General features: G+C 47.0%; 1 protein-coding gene and 1 pseudogene across 1 annotated transcript in view; both read right to left on the bottom strand.

The window, feature by feature from the left end:
- SEZ6L (seizure related 6 homolog (mouse)-like) overlaps positions 1-18,228 on the bottom strand; it is a 114,914-nt gene that overhangs the window by 1,288 nt on the left and 95,398 nt on the right. The window contains exons 13-16 of the mRNA XM_006869294.1: positions 14,968-15,162; positions 9,222-9,254; positions 4,980-5,091; positions 3,368-3,470 (exon numbers count right to left, since the gene is read on the bottom strand). Of these exons, the coding sequence (XP_006869356.1) occupies positions 3,368-3,470; positions 4,980-5,091; positions 9,222-9,254; positions 14,968-15,162 (443 nt within the window). The remainder of the gene's footprint in view (positions 1-3,367; positions 3,471-4,979; positions 5,092-9,221; positions 9,255-14,967; positions 15,163-18,228) is intronic.
- Positions 635-3,316, bottom strand: LOC102822991 (annotated as a pseudogene).

Below are 18,228 nucleotides of genomic sequence, written 5' to 3'. Positions count from 1 at the left end.
GTGGGAGGGGGAGGGGGGGCAGAGAAAAGACGGAGAGACAGAAAGCCGTCTTCTAGAGCCTGTGGCCTGAATTTGAACTTCTACCTTTCTGTACTATGAGAAAATAAAATTTCTATTCTTTAAAGCCACTGCCTGTTACATTTCAGTTACAATTGTTGTTGTTGTTGTTCTGTGCCGTGGAGTCGGTTCCTACTCCTAGCGACCCTGCACAGGGTTTCCGAGGCTGTAAATCTTTACGGAAGCAGGAAGCCTCATCTTTCTCCCGCGGAGCAGCTGGTAGTTTCGAATTGCTGACCATGAGATTAGCAGTGCCACTACCCTACCAGAGCTCCTTCCACTTCACTACAGGTGTTCTGAAATCGACAGCAAGGCTGGTGTCTGCAGGGCAGACTGGTTGGGAATTGCTGGAGCCTGGCATGGGGCTGTCCAAGAACTCACGCACGGCAAAAAAGATAGGGAAAATGCCAAAAGTCGTGACAGTCTATGTTGAAAGTTTTGGAAAGTATCACCAACCCCTCTATCTATCTCCATGCCCTGTGGCGAGCCGCGACCACAGGTGCCCGGGCGTGGGAGAGAGCTGGATAGCGCGTGCTGGAGCGGGACCCATGCCCACCAGAAGTCAACCGCGCCAAGGCTAACAGCAGCAGCAGCAAGATGGAGGCGAGCGGAGTCCAGGCGACTCTGGGCGCCGAACGGCCACCGCCGTTCCTACGCCCGGGCGCGGGACACCGTCGTTGTCATCTTCCAGTAGCTGATCGCCGCCTGCACCCCCGGCGCGCTACTCGTCGTCATATTCCCGTAGTAGTCGTCCAGACCCCCGTCTGAGCCACTGCTGCCCTGGCCGTTGCCCATCTCGGCGCCGAAGCACAAGCGGGCCAGTCTTTGACTGACTTGCAGATGGGTCGCTCGAGACCGTCACACACACAGTCGTTAAGCAGAGCCTCCTTGGGCACAGCCAGCATGTCCTCGATGACGGTGCGGCACTTATCCGTGCAGCGCAGCCCGTTGAAGAGCTTGCCACAATAAGTCAGGTAGCGATTGAGCGCCAGGTTGCAGCGGCTGTCGCGGTCGCAGCGCCGCCGGGGCCTCGGTGCAGCCCATGACGCCGCCTGCGCCAGGGCCGCCCGCGCCGCTGCTGCTCATCCGGGGCAAGCACGGCTCAATGGCGCACTTGGTGGACTTGCAGATCTCGTCTTGAGCACAGTTACAGTCTTCCAAGACGGGCCCGCGGCGCGTGTGGCTGAGCTGAATGAGGGCCGAGATGCAATGGCTTGGGCAGCGCCAGCGCGACGAGAAGAAGGCGGCAGTAGTAGCACTGGAGAATTTAGGTTGTTGTAACAAAATATCACACAAAGTGGGTGGCTTTAAAGACCAGAAATGTATTGTGTCATAATTCTGGAGGCTAGACGTCCAAATCCAGGGCACTGGCTCTCTGTTCTAAGGAATCTGAGACAGGAATTTCTATTCCATATCTCTTTCCTACCTTCTAGTGATGAACGGAAACCCTCATCTTGTAGTAGAAATCTGACATGCCGTCTTTCCAAGTCGCATGACCCCGGTTCCCCGTCTGTCTTCCCCTTTTATAAAACTAGGAGCCATCCTACTCTGGTGTGACCCAACAGATAACAGCTACAAAGAAAGACTGCATTTCCCCAAATGGGGTCACATCCACAGGAATAGAGTCAGGACTTCAGTCTTTTGGGGGACACCATTCAATCCTTAAAAGGGTATAAGGAAATGGGCATAACAGGGACTTGAAAAGCTTGCCAGCGTTTCTGCTCACCTGTGTAATCATCCTAGCAGAATCAGGAAGGATACAGAAAGCATGGCTGAGCCACCCAGTCAACACCCAAACCAGGGTCCCCACCCAGCTGAAACTAGCTTAAGATGTCACCAACAGATGGGGATGCAAATTAATGCTTGTTGTTTTAAGCAGATGAGTTTGGGGACTGTTTGTTATTCAGTATGATTGCTGTGCTAGGCAACTGATACATGCTGTTAATAAACATTAATAAGGTCTAATTGCCTCTCATACTTCAGACATATTGTCAGGAGGGACAAGTCTCTGGAGAAGGATATCATGTTTGGTAAGGTGGAGGGTCAGAGAAAAAGAGGAAGAACCCTCCCCCGCCCCAATGAGATGGATTGGCCAAGTGCAGCATCAATGGACTCAAGTGTGGCAACAGTAGTGAGGTTGGCTCAGGATCGAGCAGTGTTTCATTCTGCTGTGCATAAGGTTGCTATGAGTTGGTACTGACTCGATGGCACCTAACAACAACAACAACAGTCTATAAAAAATAGAGTCCTGGTGTGGTGCTGTGTGTTAATACGCTGGTCTGTAAAATCGGTTTGAACTACAAGGTTGGTGGTTCAAGCTCACCAGCCACTCCTCGGAAACCCTATACAGGGTCACTAGGAGTCAGAACTGATTCAACAGTACTTAATAACAACAATAATAACAAATCTATAAAAGAAGTTCTGGTATGGCTAATGTGCTAAGACTGCAAGTTCGGTTTGAACCACAAGGTTGGTGATTCAAGCTCACCAGCCCTTCAGAAACCCTATACAGGGTTGCTATGGGTCAGAACTGACTCAAGGGTATGTAACAACAACAGGATTCCCTTGAGGAGAAAGCTGTGCCTGACTCATGCCATGGTATTTTAAAATTGTCTCAGATGCATCCAAAAGCTGGACAAAGAATAAGGAAGACTGAAGAAGAATTGATTGAATAAGTGATGGTGTTGATGAAGAATATGAGCTACACTTTGTATGAGCTGCCAGAAGAATGAACAAATTTGTCTTAGAAGAAGCACAGCCAGGATGCTCTTTATAAGTGCAGATGGTGAGACTTTGCCTCTCATACATTCTACATGCTGTCAGGAAGGACCAGTCTCTGGAGAAGGACATCACGTGTGATAATGTGGAGGGTTAGTGAGAAAGAGGAAGACCTTCAACAAGATGGACTGCCACACCGGCTGTGACAATGAGCTCAAACAGCAACAATGGTGAGGCTGGAGCAGGACTGGCCAGTTGGAACTGGCTAGATGACACCTAACAACAGTGGCCAGCACTGGCCTTATCTCAAGTGTGTAACAATACTGCCCAGTGCCACATTATAGGAGCTCCATATACGTGTGAGAATACCACCCATTGCTTCCAGCCCATCAGTGGTCTCCATCCCCTTGCAGCTCTGGGGCAGCCCCTTCTTCTTTGTGAGTCCCACCCAGAGGGACCATCAGCTTTTGCATACGTGTAGAGATATCTCATGCTGGGTCTCAGGTGGGGATGGAGGCAGGCCACTGGCAAAGGACCACATGCCTTTCCTTTTCAATGTCAGCAAAGTTGGGGAAAGACAAAGACCACTCACCCCCGTCTCGTAAATGGGGTTGTCAAACTCTGTTTCCACCGTGATCTGGCTGTAGGGGTGTGCATACATCAGAGGGAGTCGCAGGTTGGAGTAATAGCGACATCTGCAAGAGGAGACAGAAGACGTGAGTTACTTCTCTCCAACAATACCGAAGGCAGCAGTCGGTTCCACCGCCCCAGCACTGTCCTCTCCACTGATGACAACAAGGACGTGTGACTTGGTCTCTGGCAGATGAGGAGCTGAGCCTGGGAAAGGCAGAAATCCTAATCGCTCTCAACTCAGACAGTGCTGACTGACATCTAGGAATCTCCTCTTATTGGGAACTGCGTGGAACATCATTCGTTTTTCACCTGGAAGGCAATTCACCAGGAGCCCTGGCAGCACAGTGAGTTAAGTGTTTTGCTTGGTAACCACCAGGCTGGCAGTTCAAACCCACCATTTACTCCTCAGGAGAAAGATGAGGCTGTCTGCTCCCGTAAAGATTTACAGCCTTGGAAACCCTAGGGAGTAGTTCTTCTGGGTCCTATTGGGTCAATGGGAACTGGAATAGACTCGATGGCAGTGTTTTTAAAAGGTGATTTGAATCCCTCTTTAGTATCACAACCATAATGAGCATTTATTGAACACTTATTCCTGTCACCTCTTCAGGGCAGCCCTCTCTGACTGCACTGAGAGGGAGCTTCAATACATTTGTGGGAAAATGGAGTGAGAAGCGAATGGAATTTTTTCCATGACATTTTTGAAGCTCCCTCATATTTAAAGGGGGGACCTCTGTCACTCACCACTCCCTATCTCTTCCTTCAGTGTGTTTATCTTAACCCACTGTCCTATAGTGACCTTAGAGGGCAGAGAAGATCTGTCCCATGAGGTTTCTGAGGCTGTCAATCTTTACGGAAGCAGACTGCCTTCTCCATCTCTCAAAGAGCAGCTGGAGGGTTTGAACTGCTGAACCTTTGAGTTATTTAACCACAGAGCCACCAGGGCCCCTTGCGAAGCACATCAGCCTATGATCACATTCCTGGGAGGACCACTTGCCTGAATGACGGGCCTTCAAAACATTTGTGGAGAGGTGGAATGAAAAGATAATGGAATTTCCCCATCAGCTTGTTGAAGATCCCTCGTCTGCTGCCCATCTGGACCACCCCGAAGCTGAGACCTTGGGCCCAGAACATCCTAGCACATGAAGTCTGGACATGGGGTCTGTCTGTCTCTCCCAGTTCCTTTTCCTGGTTAGAGAAGCCATTCTCCCTGATCTGAGCACACAGTCATCATTTTTTTTTTTTTACTTCTTTGTTGCTTGCTTATGTCCAGGTACTGTATGACATCTGGTAACCCCACTTCTATATGACCCTGGTGGGGAGGGGGCACATGGACCATCTGCCTGGCAGTGTCCCTCAGGTGAAACCTGTTGCACGGTCTCTTCTCTGTGGCAGTAAAGCGTCGTCCCATGCACTGTGAGAACGTGTGGCCTGTGTTCTTGTAGTTGGTGACTTCAGATTTTCCCTCCCCCCACCACACACATACACATGGATGGAGACCATGAGGCTCAGTTCTCTAGAGTGCTGGTGGTAGAGCATGCCACCTCACCTCCCCTGACCCCACAGCCCCCTACCTGGTGATGTAAATGTAGGCTCCTCCCAGCAGCAAGGAGATGATGAGGACTGGAATGAAAATAGCCAACGCCATGTTTCCACCTTCCAGGGACGTCTCAGCTGCCGCTTCTGCTACTAAACACACAAGCCGGTAAGGCCCTTGTTCTCACATGCTCGCCCTGGCTTCCCGAGGAGGAGGAGGAGGAGAACCTACTCAGTTCTGAACCCATATGAAGGACTGACACACAGAGCCGTAGCTAATGGAGAATCAGCCCAGACAAGAACAGAAGTCAGAGCTTGAGGCCACGGTGTTGGCCAGATCCTAAAATCCTCCCTTTTTTCTTTTCTTTCTTTTTTATTAAGAATTGGATGACGGTTTACAGAGCACATCAGTTTTCCATTCAACACTTTGTTCCATCTCATTGATTCCTATCCCCACAATGTAACACCATGCATCCCACTTCCTCCCTGTTTCCTGTTTCCAGTCCTCCTCCTTTCCTAACCCTTTTCTAAATTCTTCCCTTTTGATCTCAAATAATTGATTATTTTAAGGTGTAAGAACCTCCCTAGTGTTATTGTTCTTCTTGTACATGTATCATTTGGCTGAAAGTTGAACCATAGAAGTGAGTTCAGGTCAAGACCATAATCTTGGAGGTTCCTCCAGTCTCTCTCTGACCAATAAGCCTGGTCTCTTCTAGGGTTTTGAGTTTTCTCCCAGTCTCTCCAGGACCTTTCAGGGCAGTTGGAGTGGTAGCCGGGCACCATCTAGTTCTTCTGGTCTCAAAGTCATGGAGACCGATGCTCATGTGGTCCATGAGTCCGCTGTGCTAATTGACCTCAGAGGCCTTTTCAAGGGTTGGGACGGCTGTAGGGGCAACCCAGATGATCATTGTTGTTAGTTGCTATCAAGTCAATTCTGACTCATGACGATCCCACCTGTGCAGAAGTGGATTTTCAAGCCTGGACCTTCTGGAAGCTGATTGCCAGGCTTGTCTTCTGAGGCACTGCTCAGTAGGTTTGAACTGCCAACCTTTCTGGTGCTTAGCCATTTGCATCACCTGGGACTTGTAACCCTGCTCATACCACAATTTAAAAAAATATTTTTAGTGAAGTTGAAATCTGGTTAAAATCAAATTCAAGGGTTGTTATTGTTGTAAAGTACCATCGAGTCAGTTCTGATTCATAGCGACCCTGTATAGGGTTTATGCAGAACGGCTGGTGAGTTTGAACCACAGACCTTATGATTCAAACCAACTTTGCAGTCCAGTGCTTATTCCATAGGGTCACACCTCAGGGAAAAGCCCAAATGTGGAAAGTGGGAAGGCAGATTTGTTGGACATTCCATGGAGTGGAGAGAGTAATAACCATGGAGACTCAGGAATAGGGGGTAAGTAGGGGCTAGTCTCTGGGCGCTGCAATCAGGTGACATTGGAGACTGAAAGGTTGGAGGCTCGAGTCCACCCAGAGGCCCCTCGGAAGAAGATATTGACATGGAGAGGAGTTCTACTCTGACACACATGGGGTTGCCATGAGCTGTAATCAAGTAAATGACAATAGGCTTTAGGAATGTCTACCAACTGACTCGATGGCACATAACAATAAACAGTCCACTGGTGCTGGGGCCACATGAAAAGGAGCCTGGTGGTGGCTTAAGTGCTTAGGTGCTAACTGAATGGTTAGCATTTGACCTCACCAGCTGCTCTGAATCCATAAAGACTACAGCTTTAGAAACTCTATGGGACATGTCTTAGAGGATGTCTAACTCAGAATGGACTTGACAGCACTGGGCTAGGAGGGCTACAATCTATCAGATTTCTAAGCTGAAGCTCCTCAAACTGTCTTCTTACTTGTGGGAAGGATGGGACTTTTATCAAGCTTTATGGATTCTTCCCAGGGCTACCCAAACACAATGACCAGGAACCCTCAACTCTACATCTTGATGACACCCCAACTCTGAAGACTCAGAGACCACCCACCCCTGCATATTCTTGTACAGTCTCACCTGGAGGATCTCTCTTGGTGTTACTGTTGGGGGTGGAGGTGGTAGTTTGTGACACTTTCCAAGCATAGCTTGAAGGGAGGTTACTTATTTCTTGTGAAAGCTTGGCCTTTTAGGATCTGCCACCGTCTGTGGCCATGTCTAACAGAGCTTGACTGGACATCAATCTATAATCCGTTAACTATCACTCCACAGGCCTGAAAATTCTGTCTTGACACCCATAAAGCCTTTGGATGGTGCTCATAATCTTTGAGCTCCCATCCCCCACTCCCCAGGCCATGAGATATTCTCATGGCTCATTGGTTCACAAAAGGCAGAAATGGGATGGACTAACATAGAGGGTTCCAAGGCTGGAGATTTTTATTGGAGCAGAAAACCTCATCTTTCTCCTGCAGAGTGACTGGTGGGTTTGAAATGCCAACCTTGTAGCTAGCAGTCCAGTGCTTATCCTACAGTGCCATATCAGCACTCCCCAAATAGAGAATAATAGGTCTAAGTATAAAAACTCTCTATACCCTACCTCTGCTTTGCAAATGGAGTGACTGAGATGTACTTTTCCTTCACACTTACATTTGAGTCTGGGGTCTACCTGTCAGGGTCTAAATGTCGTCCACACCACCCCACATCCAAGGGAGCAACTTACTGTCCGAAAGCTAAAGTAATAAAAATACCTTCATTGACTGAAAGTTGTTTTTTTTCTCTTTTGAAAGAAGCCCTATGGAGAACATAAGGAGCTCTGGTAGCGTAGTGGTTACGAATTGGGCTGTGAACCTCAGGGTCAGCAGTTCGAAACTACCTGCTGTTCCTCAGGAGAAAGATGAGGCTTTCTGCTCCCTTAAAGATTTACAGCCTCAGAAATCCTGTACAGGGTCGCTATGAGTCAGAACCGACTCCACGGCACATAACCACCACATGGAGAACATATATACACATGTAATTTTTCCATCACTATAGTTGTGGCGCTGTGGTCTAATGTGCTGGACTGCAAAGTCATTTGAACCACAAGGTTGGTGGTTGAAGCTCACCAGCCACTCCTAGGAAACCCTATGGGTCAGAAACAACTCAACAGCACTTAACAACAACAACAAACAGTTGTGGCGAGTGGTTTGACATCAAATTTAAAGGAAGTTATACAGAATGGGTGAGTCTTGGTGTGATGCTGTAGGAGTAGCACTGGACTAACAGCAAAGTCGGCAGTTCAAACCTACCAGGAGCTCCTCGGAAACCCTACAGAAGGTTGTTATGAGTTGGAATCGACTCGATGGTACTTAACAACAACATACAGAATGGGATCTGGGAGTTTCAGTGGCTTGATTTCCTCAGTCAGTGCTCCTCACTCAAGTACAGACACATTCTCTCAGTGGAGGCCCCCAGGATACTCTGATGCTGACCAAGTTGCAGAAGAACTTAGAAGACTAAGATGGAGTAGGAAGAAAGGCCTGATCTACTTCTGAAAACCAGCCAACGGCCTGTGGATCACACCAGTTTGATCTGCAACTGACATGGGGCAGGCATAGGATCGGGCAGCATTTTGTTGAGCTGTGCATGGGGTTGTCATGAGTTGAGGCTGACCCTGACAGCAGCTACCAACAACACAGAATGCAGAAGGTGTTATCTGAGAGAAGGGCTGGAGAAGGAAGTAGCCACCAAATGGAAAACTAAAACAAAATCCTGGATGGCTTATAAGATCTGTTAGACATTACATTAATCAATGTTACTTACTGCTGGTGCTGTTAAGTGCCATCCAGCTGGTTCAAACTGACTTTGCAGTCCCGCAGCACATTAACCCACAGTGCCACACCAGGACTCCAAATGTTACTTGGGGGTTTCAAGGATGTGACCTTTAGGAAAGAGATCACCAGGCCCTTCTTCTGAGGCACTTCTGAGTGAATTCCAACTGCCAGTGATTAGTTGAGTAACTATTTGGGCCACTCAGGGGCCCTATTCCCAAACCAGGAGAGTGCTCACGATGACAGGGGAAGCTTCACTAGACTGAATGTCCCCACATAGTAACCATGGGTGTGTGTGGGGGCTTCCATGGTTGTACCTTTATAGGCACGTAGACTATCAGATGCTGCTGCCTTTCAGACTATGTTTAGGATGCTATGTTGGAAATGCAGGCAGTTTTCCCTTCACGATATCATTTGTTTGGAAATGGTCTCCAGCAGTGTGAAGGTCTAAGCTGCTGGTCAGACATCCAAAGACCTGCCCTTGGTTCCTACTCTTCACTTGATTGATCGGACTTCTCCGTTATGGAACTCACCTTCTAATGCATGTTCAAAGCTGTCTTGATTAACTGCAAGAGAAACCAAGAAGCATCAGTCAATGTCAAATATAAGCAAAGCCAAAAAGATTGGAGGAAAAGCCCTTGCCACGCATTTCTGAAGCCACTGCCGTGTTCTGACGTAGCTTGCCTACTATCCCACCATTGCCTTTGAGTTGATTCTAACTCACAACAACCTTATAGACTGGAATAGAACTGCTCCCTAGAGCATCTGAGGCTGTAAATTTTTACAGGAGCAGACTGCCTCACTTTTCTCCTGAAGAGTGGATGGTGGGTTTGAACCACTGACCTTTGGTGAGCTTTTTCACGCTTAGCCAACTGTACCACCAGGGCTCCTTTGTCTACTATAATCAGTGAAAATGGCTGGACATATTTCTTTCCCAAGTCCCAGAGAGAAGACAGATATGAAAACAACAATGATAATAGCTAATTGTTACTGAACTGATTTCAGCACCCATCACTTATTCTAATTTATCTTCTTTCCAAGATGAGTGGGACCTCATTACCGTGTGTTCGATACTGTGTGAAGAGTCTTATTTATATTTGCCCACCTCACCCTCACAATTCTATTAAGTAGATACTGCTACTATCTCTGGTGTGGTGTTGTGGGTTAATGCACCAGACTGCAAAGCCGTTTGAACTGCAAGGTTGGTGGTTCAAGCTCACCAGCTGCTCCTCGGAAACCCTACACAGGGTCACTATGGGTTGGAACCAACTCGACGGCACTTAACAACAACAATAACTACTATCCCTATTTTGCAGAAGAACAAATAGATTCAGGAAAGTAAAATGTTCTGTTTGAGATGATGCAGCTCTTAAGTGATTTTTTTCTTTTTTCTTTTTTAGCTTCAGCTCTTAACCTGCTAACTGTGATCTTTGCTGTGAAGGAGGTGGTGGGTCAGTGGCAGAATTCTTGCCTTCACGTGGGAGACCCAGGTTTAGCTCCTGTACAACATACCTCATGCAGAATCACTGCTTATCTGTCTGTGGGGGCTTGAGTGTTGCTGTGATGCTGCATAGGTTTCAGCTGAGCTTCCAGATGAAGACAAACCAAGAAGAAAGGCCTGGGGATCTACTTCTGAAAATGAGCCAAGGAAAACCCTGAGGATCACAACGATGTAATCCATAAAAATTCTGCTCATTTTGCATGGAATTGCCGTAAGTTGGGACAGACTGACTTCAGCGATGTCTTTGTGATCTCATTAGTGGATTATGTGTGGTGTATTGCATTTTAGCTTACTGCTTATTCAAGAATCAAGCTCTCTTTTTTTTTTCCCCGTCTTCTACTTTTGTGGAGAGGTTTATTTGCTGCATAGACAGCAGATTCTGTTTTTAATCATATTTCCCCAACAATACATAGGAGGGGAATTACTGGTTGAGGAAATTATTAAGCCATAAAACTAGAATTCATTAATAAGGGACTTGGTAGGCCACTGAAGTTACATCAAAATGTAACTTATCCTCCTCTGTTGTTGATAAGTGCCATTGAGTTAGTTCGGACTCATAGCAACTCTGTATAGAGTTTCCGAGGAGTGGCTGGTGGGTTTGAACTATTGACCTTCTGGTTATCCTACAGTGTCACACGAGGACTTCTTCACTAGGGGAGAGAATTCTGAGCTTTTTGGTGGATTCTCAAAAAGATCGGAAATGCCTCCAAACGTAAAGTTCTGCTGCTCTAAAGGATGCTGTTGAGGCGGTTCCGACTCGTAGTAACCCTGTAGAGGGTTTCTGAAGCTGTAATTCTTTATGGGAGCAGAAAGCCTCATCTGTCTCCCAAAGAGCAACTGGTGGACTCAAACTGCTGACCTTGTGGTTAGCAGCCCGGGGCTTGTCCTACAGAGCCACTGCATCCCCTATTGTTGTTAAGTGCTGCTGAGTTGGTTCCGACTGAGAGCAACCCTGTACAGGGTTTCCGAGGAGCAGCTGTTGGATTGAACTGCCGACCTTGTAGTTCACAGTTCAGTGCTGATCTTACAGTGCCACACCAGGAGTCTGCATTCCCTATTGTTGTTGTGAAGTGCCGTCAAGTCGATTCCGACCCATAGCGACCCTGTATAGGCTTTCTAAGGAGCAGCTGGTGAGCTTGAACTGTCGACCTTGCAGTTCAAACGGTTTTGCAGTCTGGCGCATTAACCCACAGTGCCACACCAGGACTCCTATTGTTGTTGTTGTTAGGTGCCATCGAGTTGGTACCGACCCATATTGACCTTATGCACAGCAGAACAAAACACTTTCCCATCCTGGGCCAATGTCACTATTGTTGCCATGCTTGAGTCCATTGACACTGCCACTTGGCTAATCCATCTCGTTGGGGGTCTTGCTTTTTTCCTCTGACCCTCCACTTTACCAAACATGATATTCTTCTCCAGCGACTGCTCCCTCCTGACAACATGTCCACAGTATGAAAGGACTCCTATTAGGATATTCTTAATTAGATAAATGCCAGGTAGATGGATCCACATTCCACTTGGTGTGTCGGTCGCAACTTAACTTTAATGATAAAGATTTCACTGATTATAAGATGCACTATCTTTGTCTTTTCTGCCATTTCTGAGATAGGGTAGCGTAGTGGTTACAAATCGGGCTGCTAACCTCAGGGTCAGCAGTTCAAAACTACCAGCTGTTCCGTGGGAGAAAGATGAGGCTTTCTGCTCCCGTAAAGATTTACAGCCTCAGAAACCCTGTACAGGGTCGCTATGAGTCAGAATTGACTCCACGGCACATTATAACAACAACTGAGATGGGGCAGAGGTGTCTTCCAATCAATGGTGTGCTGTAGTTTCTGCCACCAGGGGGTGTTCACGAGTCCCTGGATGAGCACAGGTATCACCCGTGGGTAGGCGCATCCCTGTTTGCAGAATGGGTGAAGCTCCTTGGGAGAACACTCAGGAGGTGACAGTGGAGCTCTCCTAACCTTTGGGAATAGTAGTTGGGGTCGTTGTTGTTAGCTGCTGTTGAGCTGCTCCCTAACTCATGGAGACCCCACACACGATGGTTCGGAGCCATCTCCAATGATCTGTTGCGATCAGACCATGGTGCTCCACAGAGTTTTCGTTGACTAATTTTTTTAAAAAAACACTTTATTGTGAATTGACTAAAGGTTTACAGACCATTGACTACTTTCTAAAAAGATCACCAGGGATTTCTTCCTAGCCCATCTTAGTCTGGAAGATCTGTTGAAATCTGCTCAGCCTCACAGCAACCCACCAGCTACACATGAGGTGCATTGGATGGAAATTGAACCAGGGTATCATACACGGGAAACAAAAATTCTACCACGGAATCAACACCACTAAGGGCTGTACCCACCACCCACAAGTCGATTCTACCCCATAGCAACTCTAAAGGGCAGAAAAGAACTGCCCCACAGGGTTTCCAAGGCTGTAAATCTTTATGGGAATGCACAGCTTCATCTTTCTTCCTATGGGTTCAAATCGTCAACCTTTCAAGTTAGCAACCCAGCAGGTAACCCACAGTACTACTAGTGCTCCTGGTAGAAGGGGGTACATGAAATGGGAAATGCTTCAACTGTATCCTTGAATCAAGAATTAAATGCAGGTTGGCTTTCAGGGTGAGAGTCAGACAAGAAAAGTGCCTAGGGCACAAAGCTGAAGGAGACCCTTCATTTTCAAATCAGTCCTGCATTTGCACAGCTCTATCTCCTGAATTTTTTGTCCTGGATGCCTCACTGTGGTTCCAGCCTTGCCTCTACACAACTGCAAAAACTCAACACCAGAGCCTTCCAGCTCTTTATGGATTCTTTTAGGAATCTGCCTGTGCACTGGTCTTGATGGTACAGCAGCAGAGCTGATTGGAAAACCAGACAGCCAAGACTGGAGTCAATGCAATTCAACAGAAGCACGGATAAACAAATGATGGTTCTCTCTCTCTCTCACACACACACACACACACCCCGGAATACTACAAAACATTCAAGAATAACAATGAACCTGGAGGACATGATGCTGAGTGAAATTAGTCACCAAAGGACAAATGTGTTATGAGACCATTATTGTAGACAGTTAAAAAAAAGGTTTCCATATTAAAAGAAACATTCTAAGATGATGCTAAGGTTGAGAGGGAAAAGGGGACAAACGACTAACTGGAATTGCTGTTAAGTGCTGTTCAGTCATTCTCGACTCACAGCTACTCTGTACAGGGCTTCTGAGGAGCAGCTGGTGGGTTTGAACTGCCAACTTTGCTGTAGTCCAGTGTTTATCCCATGTAGACCCATTTTAAGTTGGGTGAAGGTGAAGGCAATATAGAGCAGACAAAAAAAGTGATTGAAAAATGTCAGACTCTGCAGGTGGGGATGTTTAACATACATCAGAACCAATCTAGTTTGCTGATATTTTCACTGTAATGTTTTTATAAGTTGATAGTGTTGTAGAAGTACTGGACTGCTAATAGTAAAGTTGGGAGTTCAAACCCACCAGTCGCTCTGAGGAAGAAAGATGAGGCGATCAGCTCCTGTAAAAACATACAGCCTTGGAGACCCTGTACAGGGTGGCTATGCATCGCAATCAACCGCAGTGGGTTTGGTTTTGGTATTTTGGTTGTTGTTAGGTGTCGTTGAGTCTGTTCGGACTCATAAAGACCTGATGCACAACAGAACAAAACACTGCCCGGTCCTGTGCCATCTTAGCCCACTGAGGGTCTTCCTCTTTTGTGCTGACCCTCCACCTCATATGAGCAGCATACGATAAAAGTTTGTTTGAAAGACTCTTTGAATAAATCAAGAACAAACAAAGTCTGAGCAATGAAAACACACTACCATTATTTAGTTGGCCACATTTTTTTTTTTCCTTGTTCAGCGGAACATAAAATAATGGTGGCATCTTAGAGTTAATAACATGCAGTAGTAGTCTGGTTCTTAAGTTAGAGGCATCCGTAGGGCACAATAGTTAAGCATTCAGCTGTTAACTACATGGTTGGTGGTTCAAGTCTCCCAGCTTCTCTTTGGGAGAAAAAAATTTGGTGATCTGCTCCCATAGCCTTAGAAACCCTAGGGCCAAAATCAACTTCATGGCAGTGCGTTTGGTTTTTGGTGGGTCAGATTGAACTGATGGCACTTACTAACAACTAGCGTAGTGGTTACGAATCGGGCTGCGAACCTTAAGGTCAGCAGTTCGAAACTACCAACGGCTCTGAGGAGAAAGATGAGGCTTTCTGCTCCCGTAAAGATTTACAGCCTCGGAAACACTGTTCAGGGTCGCTATGCGTCAGAACCGACTCGATGGCACTTAACAACAACAACACTAGCAACTGAGTCCTGGTGTGGCACTGTGGGTTAATGCACCAGACTGCAAAACCATTTGAACTGCAAGGTCGGCAGTTCAAGCTCACCAGCTGCTCCTTGGAAACCCTATACAGGGTCATTATGGGTCGGAACTGACTCGACGGCACTACACAACAACAACAACAACAACTAGCAACTACAGCTCTTAGGCAGCACAAATGATTTATGACTGGCAGCCTCAAGTCGGCAGTTTGAACTCACCCATCTGTGGAAGAGAAAGCTTGGCAATCTGCTTCCATTAAAATGACAGCCAGAAAACCCTACGCAGCAGTTGTACTCTGTAACACAGGGTCACCGCAAGTTGGAGTTGACTCAGTAGCAACTAGCAGCAACAGCCACTGCAGATCCTTAGAAGGCGCTCACAATCCCTGCAGGTCAGTCCTGCTGCCCTCTGGCCCCTTTGTGCTGCTCTTGTGATCTTTTTACCTTTGCAAACGGGCAGGGGTCCGTTCCAGTGGGACGGCTGTCCCAGGATACACCGGATGGTGACTTCACCCATGAGCTCGAAGCCTTCGTAACACATGAAGGTGAGGGACTCTCCTGGCAGGTAGAGACGTTTGTACAGGATTTGGTATCCGTTTTCAGGTAACCCTGGGTTGTCACAAGCCAGTGATTCCTCCGCTGAAATGAGAGCCAAAAGGAGCTCGAGTAAGAGGCTGCAAATCTTTGGGGCCCCTCCCAGGTCCCAGTAGCCTGGATGGCACAGTGGGTGAAGAGTTTGGCTGCTAACTGCAAGGTCAGTTGTCAAACCCACCAATTGCTCTGTGGGAAAAAGATGAAGGTGTTTGCTCCTGGAAAGATTTATAATCTTGGAAGCTCCGTGGAGCAGCTCTCCTCTGTCCTAGATGGTCTCTTTGAGTTGGAATCAACTTGACAGCAATGTTTTTTGTTGTTTTCTTAAAAAACAGGTTCCTAGGAGTTTTGCTGGCACACTAGCTAAGCGATCAGCTGCTAACTGCAAGGTTGGCATTTCTAACCCTCCTGCTGCTCTGCAGGAGGAAAGTGAGGCTTCTTCTATAAATGTTACAGTCTTGGACACCCCATGGAGCAGCAGTTCTACCTGCTGTGACCTAGAGGGTCACTTCATCTCGTTCCACTGCCACTGAGTCACTCCCGACTCATAGTGACCCTGAGTAGGGTTTCTGAGGCTGCAAATCTTTACGGGAGCAAAGAGCCTCATCTTTCTCCAGTGGAGCAGCTGGTGGATTTAATCTACCAATTTGTGGTTAAGCTTGTCCAGTGCTTATCTTACAGATCCCCCAGGGCTTCTTGGAGGGTCACTGTGCGTTATAGATTGACTCGTGGCAATGGGTTTGATTTCACTAGGTCCTTGGGTGGTGCAAACGGTTGGCCCTCAGTTAGTAAACAAGCAATTGGGGGTCCAACCTCACCTAGCACTGCAGAAGAAAGTCCTGCCAATCATGTCTATAAAGATGTCTTAAACCCTACAAGGCAGTCCTATTTTAACACATGGGTTCAGAATCAACTCAGTGGCAACTAACAACAACAGAGCCTGGAGAGTTGTTCCCACAACCCTGAGATCTGAGTGGTCTGACTTTGGCCAGCCTCTCCTGCATCTTCTCTCTCCAGCTCATCTACACTGAACTGTTTCCCATTCCTCCAACTTCTTTCCCACTTCTGGGTGCAGGTTAGGCACAGTCACAAGAGAATGAATCCAGCTGGAGACACTAACGCTCTGGGTTCAATCTGGGTGTGGTATGAATTAGCTGTGTGATTCCCAATAAGTAACACAACCTCTCTGTGTTTCAGTTTCCTCATCAGTAAAATCATAGGAATTTGGAGGATTAAAGAATTAGTTGCTGTTGAATCAATTCTGACTCATGGTGACCCATGTGTACAGGGTAAAATCGCTCCATAAAGTTTTTGTGCCTGTTTATTCGAATGAAAGCTGGTTGCCAGGTCTCTTCTTCCGCAACTCTGCTGGGTGGGTTAGCCCAAATCTACTAAATAAAATGCTGAGGTGGTCTGCCAGCCAGTTGATTTGGACTCATAATGACTCTATAGGACAGATAGAACTTCCCTATAGGGTGTTCTTGGCTGTAATCTTTATGGGAGCTGACACCCAGGCCCTTTCTTTTGTGGAGCCACTATGGGTTCAAACTGCTGTCTTCTCTGTAAGTAACCACGTGCTTAACCATTGCAACACCAGGGCTCCTTTTGTTACATTAAATACCAAACCAAAAAACCCCAATCCATGGCCACAAGTCAATCCCTATCCGTAACAACCCTTTAGGTCTGAGCACAACTGCTCTATAGGGTTTCCAAGACTGTCACCTGTATGGAAGCAGATGGTCTCATCCTTCTCCCCCCAGTGTAGCTGATGGGTTTGAACCTTTCAGTTAGTATCTGAGTGCTTAACCACTGTGCCTCTAGGGGTCCTTATTAAATAAGATTTCCAGTCAATTTCAACTCATAGCAACCCAGTACGACAGAGCATATCTGTTCCTTTGCGTTTCTGAGACAATCTTTATTGCAGCAGACAGCCTCATCTTTCTCCTACGGGGTGGTTGGTGGGTTTGAACTGCCAATCTTTTAGTTAAAAAGCAGTCAAGTGCTTAACCAATGCACCATCAGGGCTCCTTGTTAAAGTAATGGGTGTAAAATCCTTAGCACATACTTGCTGTTGTTGTTAAGTGCCATTGAGTTGGGTCCAATCCATAACGATCCTGTATAGGGTTTCAGAGGAGTGGAAATGGCCTGTGGAAGTCAGAAGTCAGTGGCGGGAGAAGGCGGGCAGTGTTACGGAGTGTCGGAAAGCGAGGGGGCTACAGGGGAATGCTGCTGAGTCTTTGGCAGTGGCTCAGTAACTGGGCTTTTTTCAAAGTTTTTATTGTGAGGTTTACATGGCATCATATTTCGTGTCATTGCAATGATTACAATTTCCTCCATGCATCATCAAATAACCCCAAAAGGTACACCACACAGGCCTAATGGCCCCCCACCCCCACCCCCTCACCCCCCCCCGGCCGCCAGCACACACACAGCCCTTCTCCCTCTGTCCAAATCATCATCTCTGTCTCCATCCCTGGCGTCACTGCCTCTCTGGGTAGGGTTCTGCTCTCCATTCTTCTCACTTGATGGCCCCAGGGACCTCTGCTCCTGGTCTGCAAAATCAATCGCTCCCCTCCTTTTGTCAAAAAACATCTCCTCTCTATTTCCTAGCCTCACAGTCAGTCCTGATGGCAATCATTCACTATTGTACCACAAGAGTCTTATCCTCATTTCCTTTTGCTAGCCCGGTCCCAATGGATTGGAAATCATTCAATGGAGATTCTACCTTCCCCTGCCCTGTCTGAAACTAGGCTTCCTTTTGAAAGTTTGTAAACCAGTCACTTCTTGCCTTTATATGCTCCTCCCTCCCCAATTTGGGGTAGCCAATGTCTATGTTGCCCATCCTTGTCAACTCTGTGTACCGTGGGGGTGGGAGTGATCCTCGCTGTAAAAATTTGTTCCCTTTTTTGAGCTACTACATCCATAATACCAAATACTATAATAAAATATGCAAAAATTTAGAATTAGAAAACCAAAAAGGAAGAACACGGTCAGCATTTCTCAAGCTGGGGCAACTGAAGAAAAATTCAAGCCTCAACTTTCATTATTGAAAGATTCTCTGGGCAAATTATTGAATGATGCAGAATGCATCAAGAAAAGATGGAAGGAATACAC

Source organism: Chrysochloris asiatica, unplaced genomic scaffold (assembly GCF_000296735.1).
Source record: "Chrysochloris asiatica unplaced genomic scaffold, ChrAsi1.0 scaffold00128, whole genome shotgun sequence".
In the NCBI taxonomy this organism is placed as follows: domain Eukaryota; kingdom Metazoa; phylum Chordata; class Mammalia; order Afrosoricida; family Chrysochloridae; genus Chrysochloris; species Chrysochloris asiatica.
The sequence above is the reverse complement of the archived record's forward strand: the minus strand, read 5'-3'. Positions and strand labels throughout refer to the sequence as shown.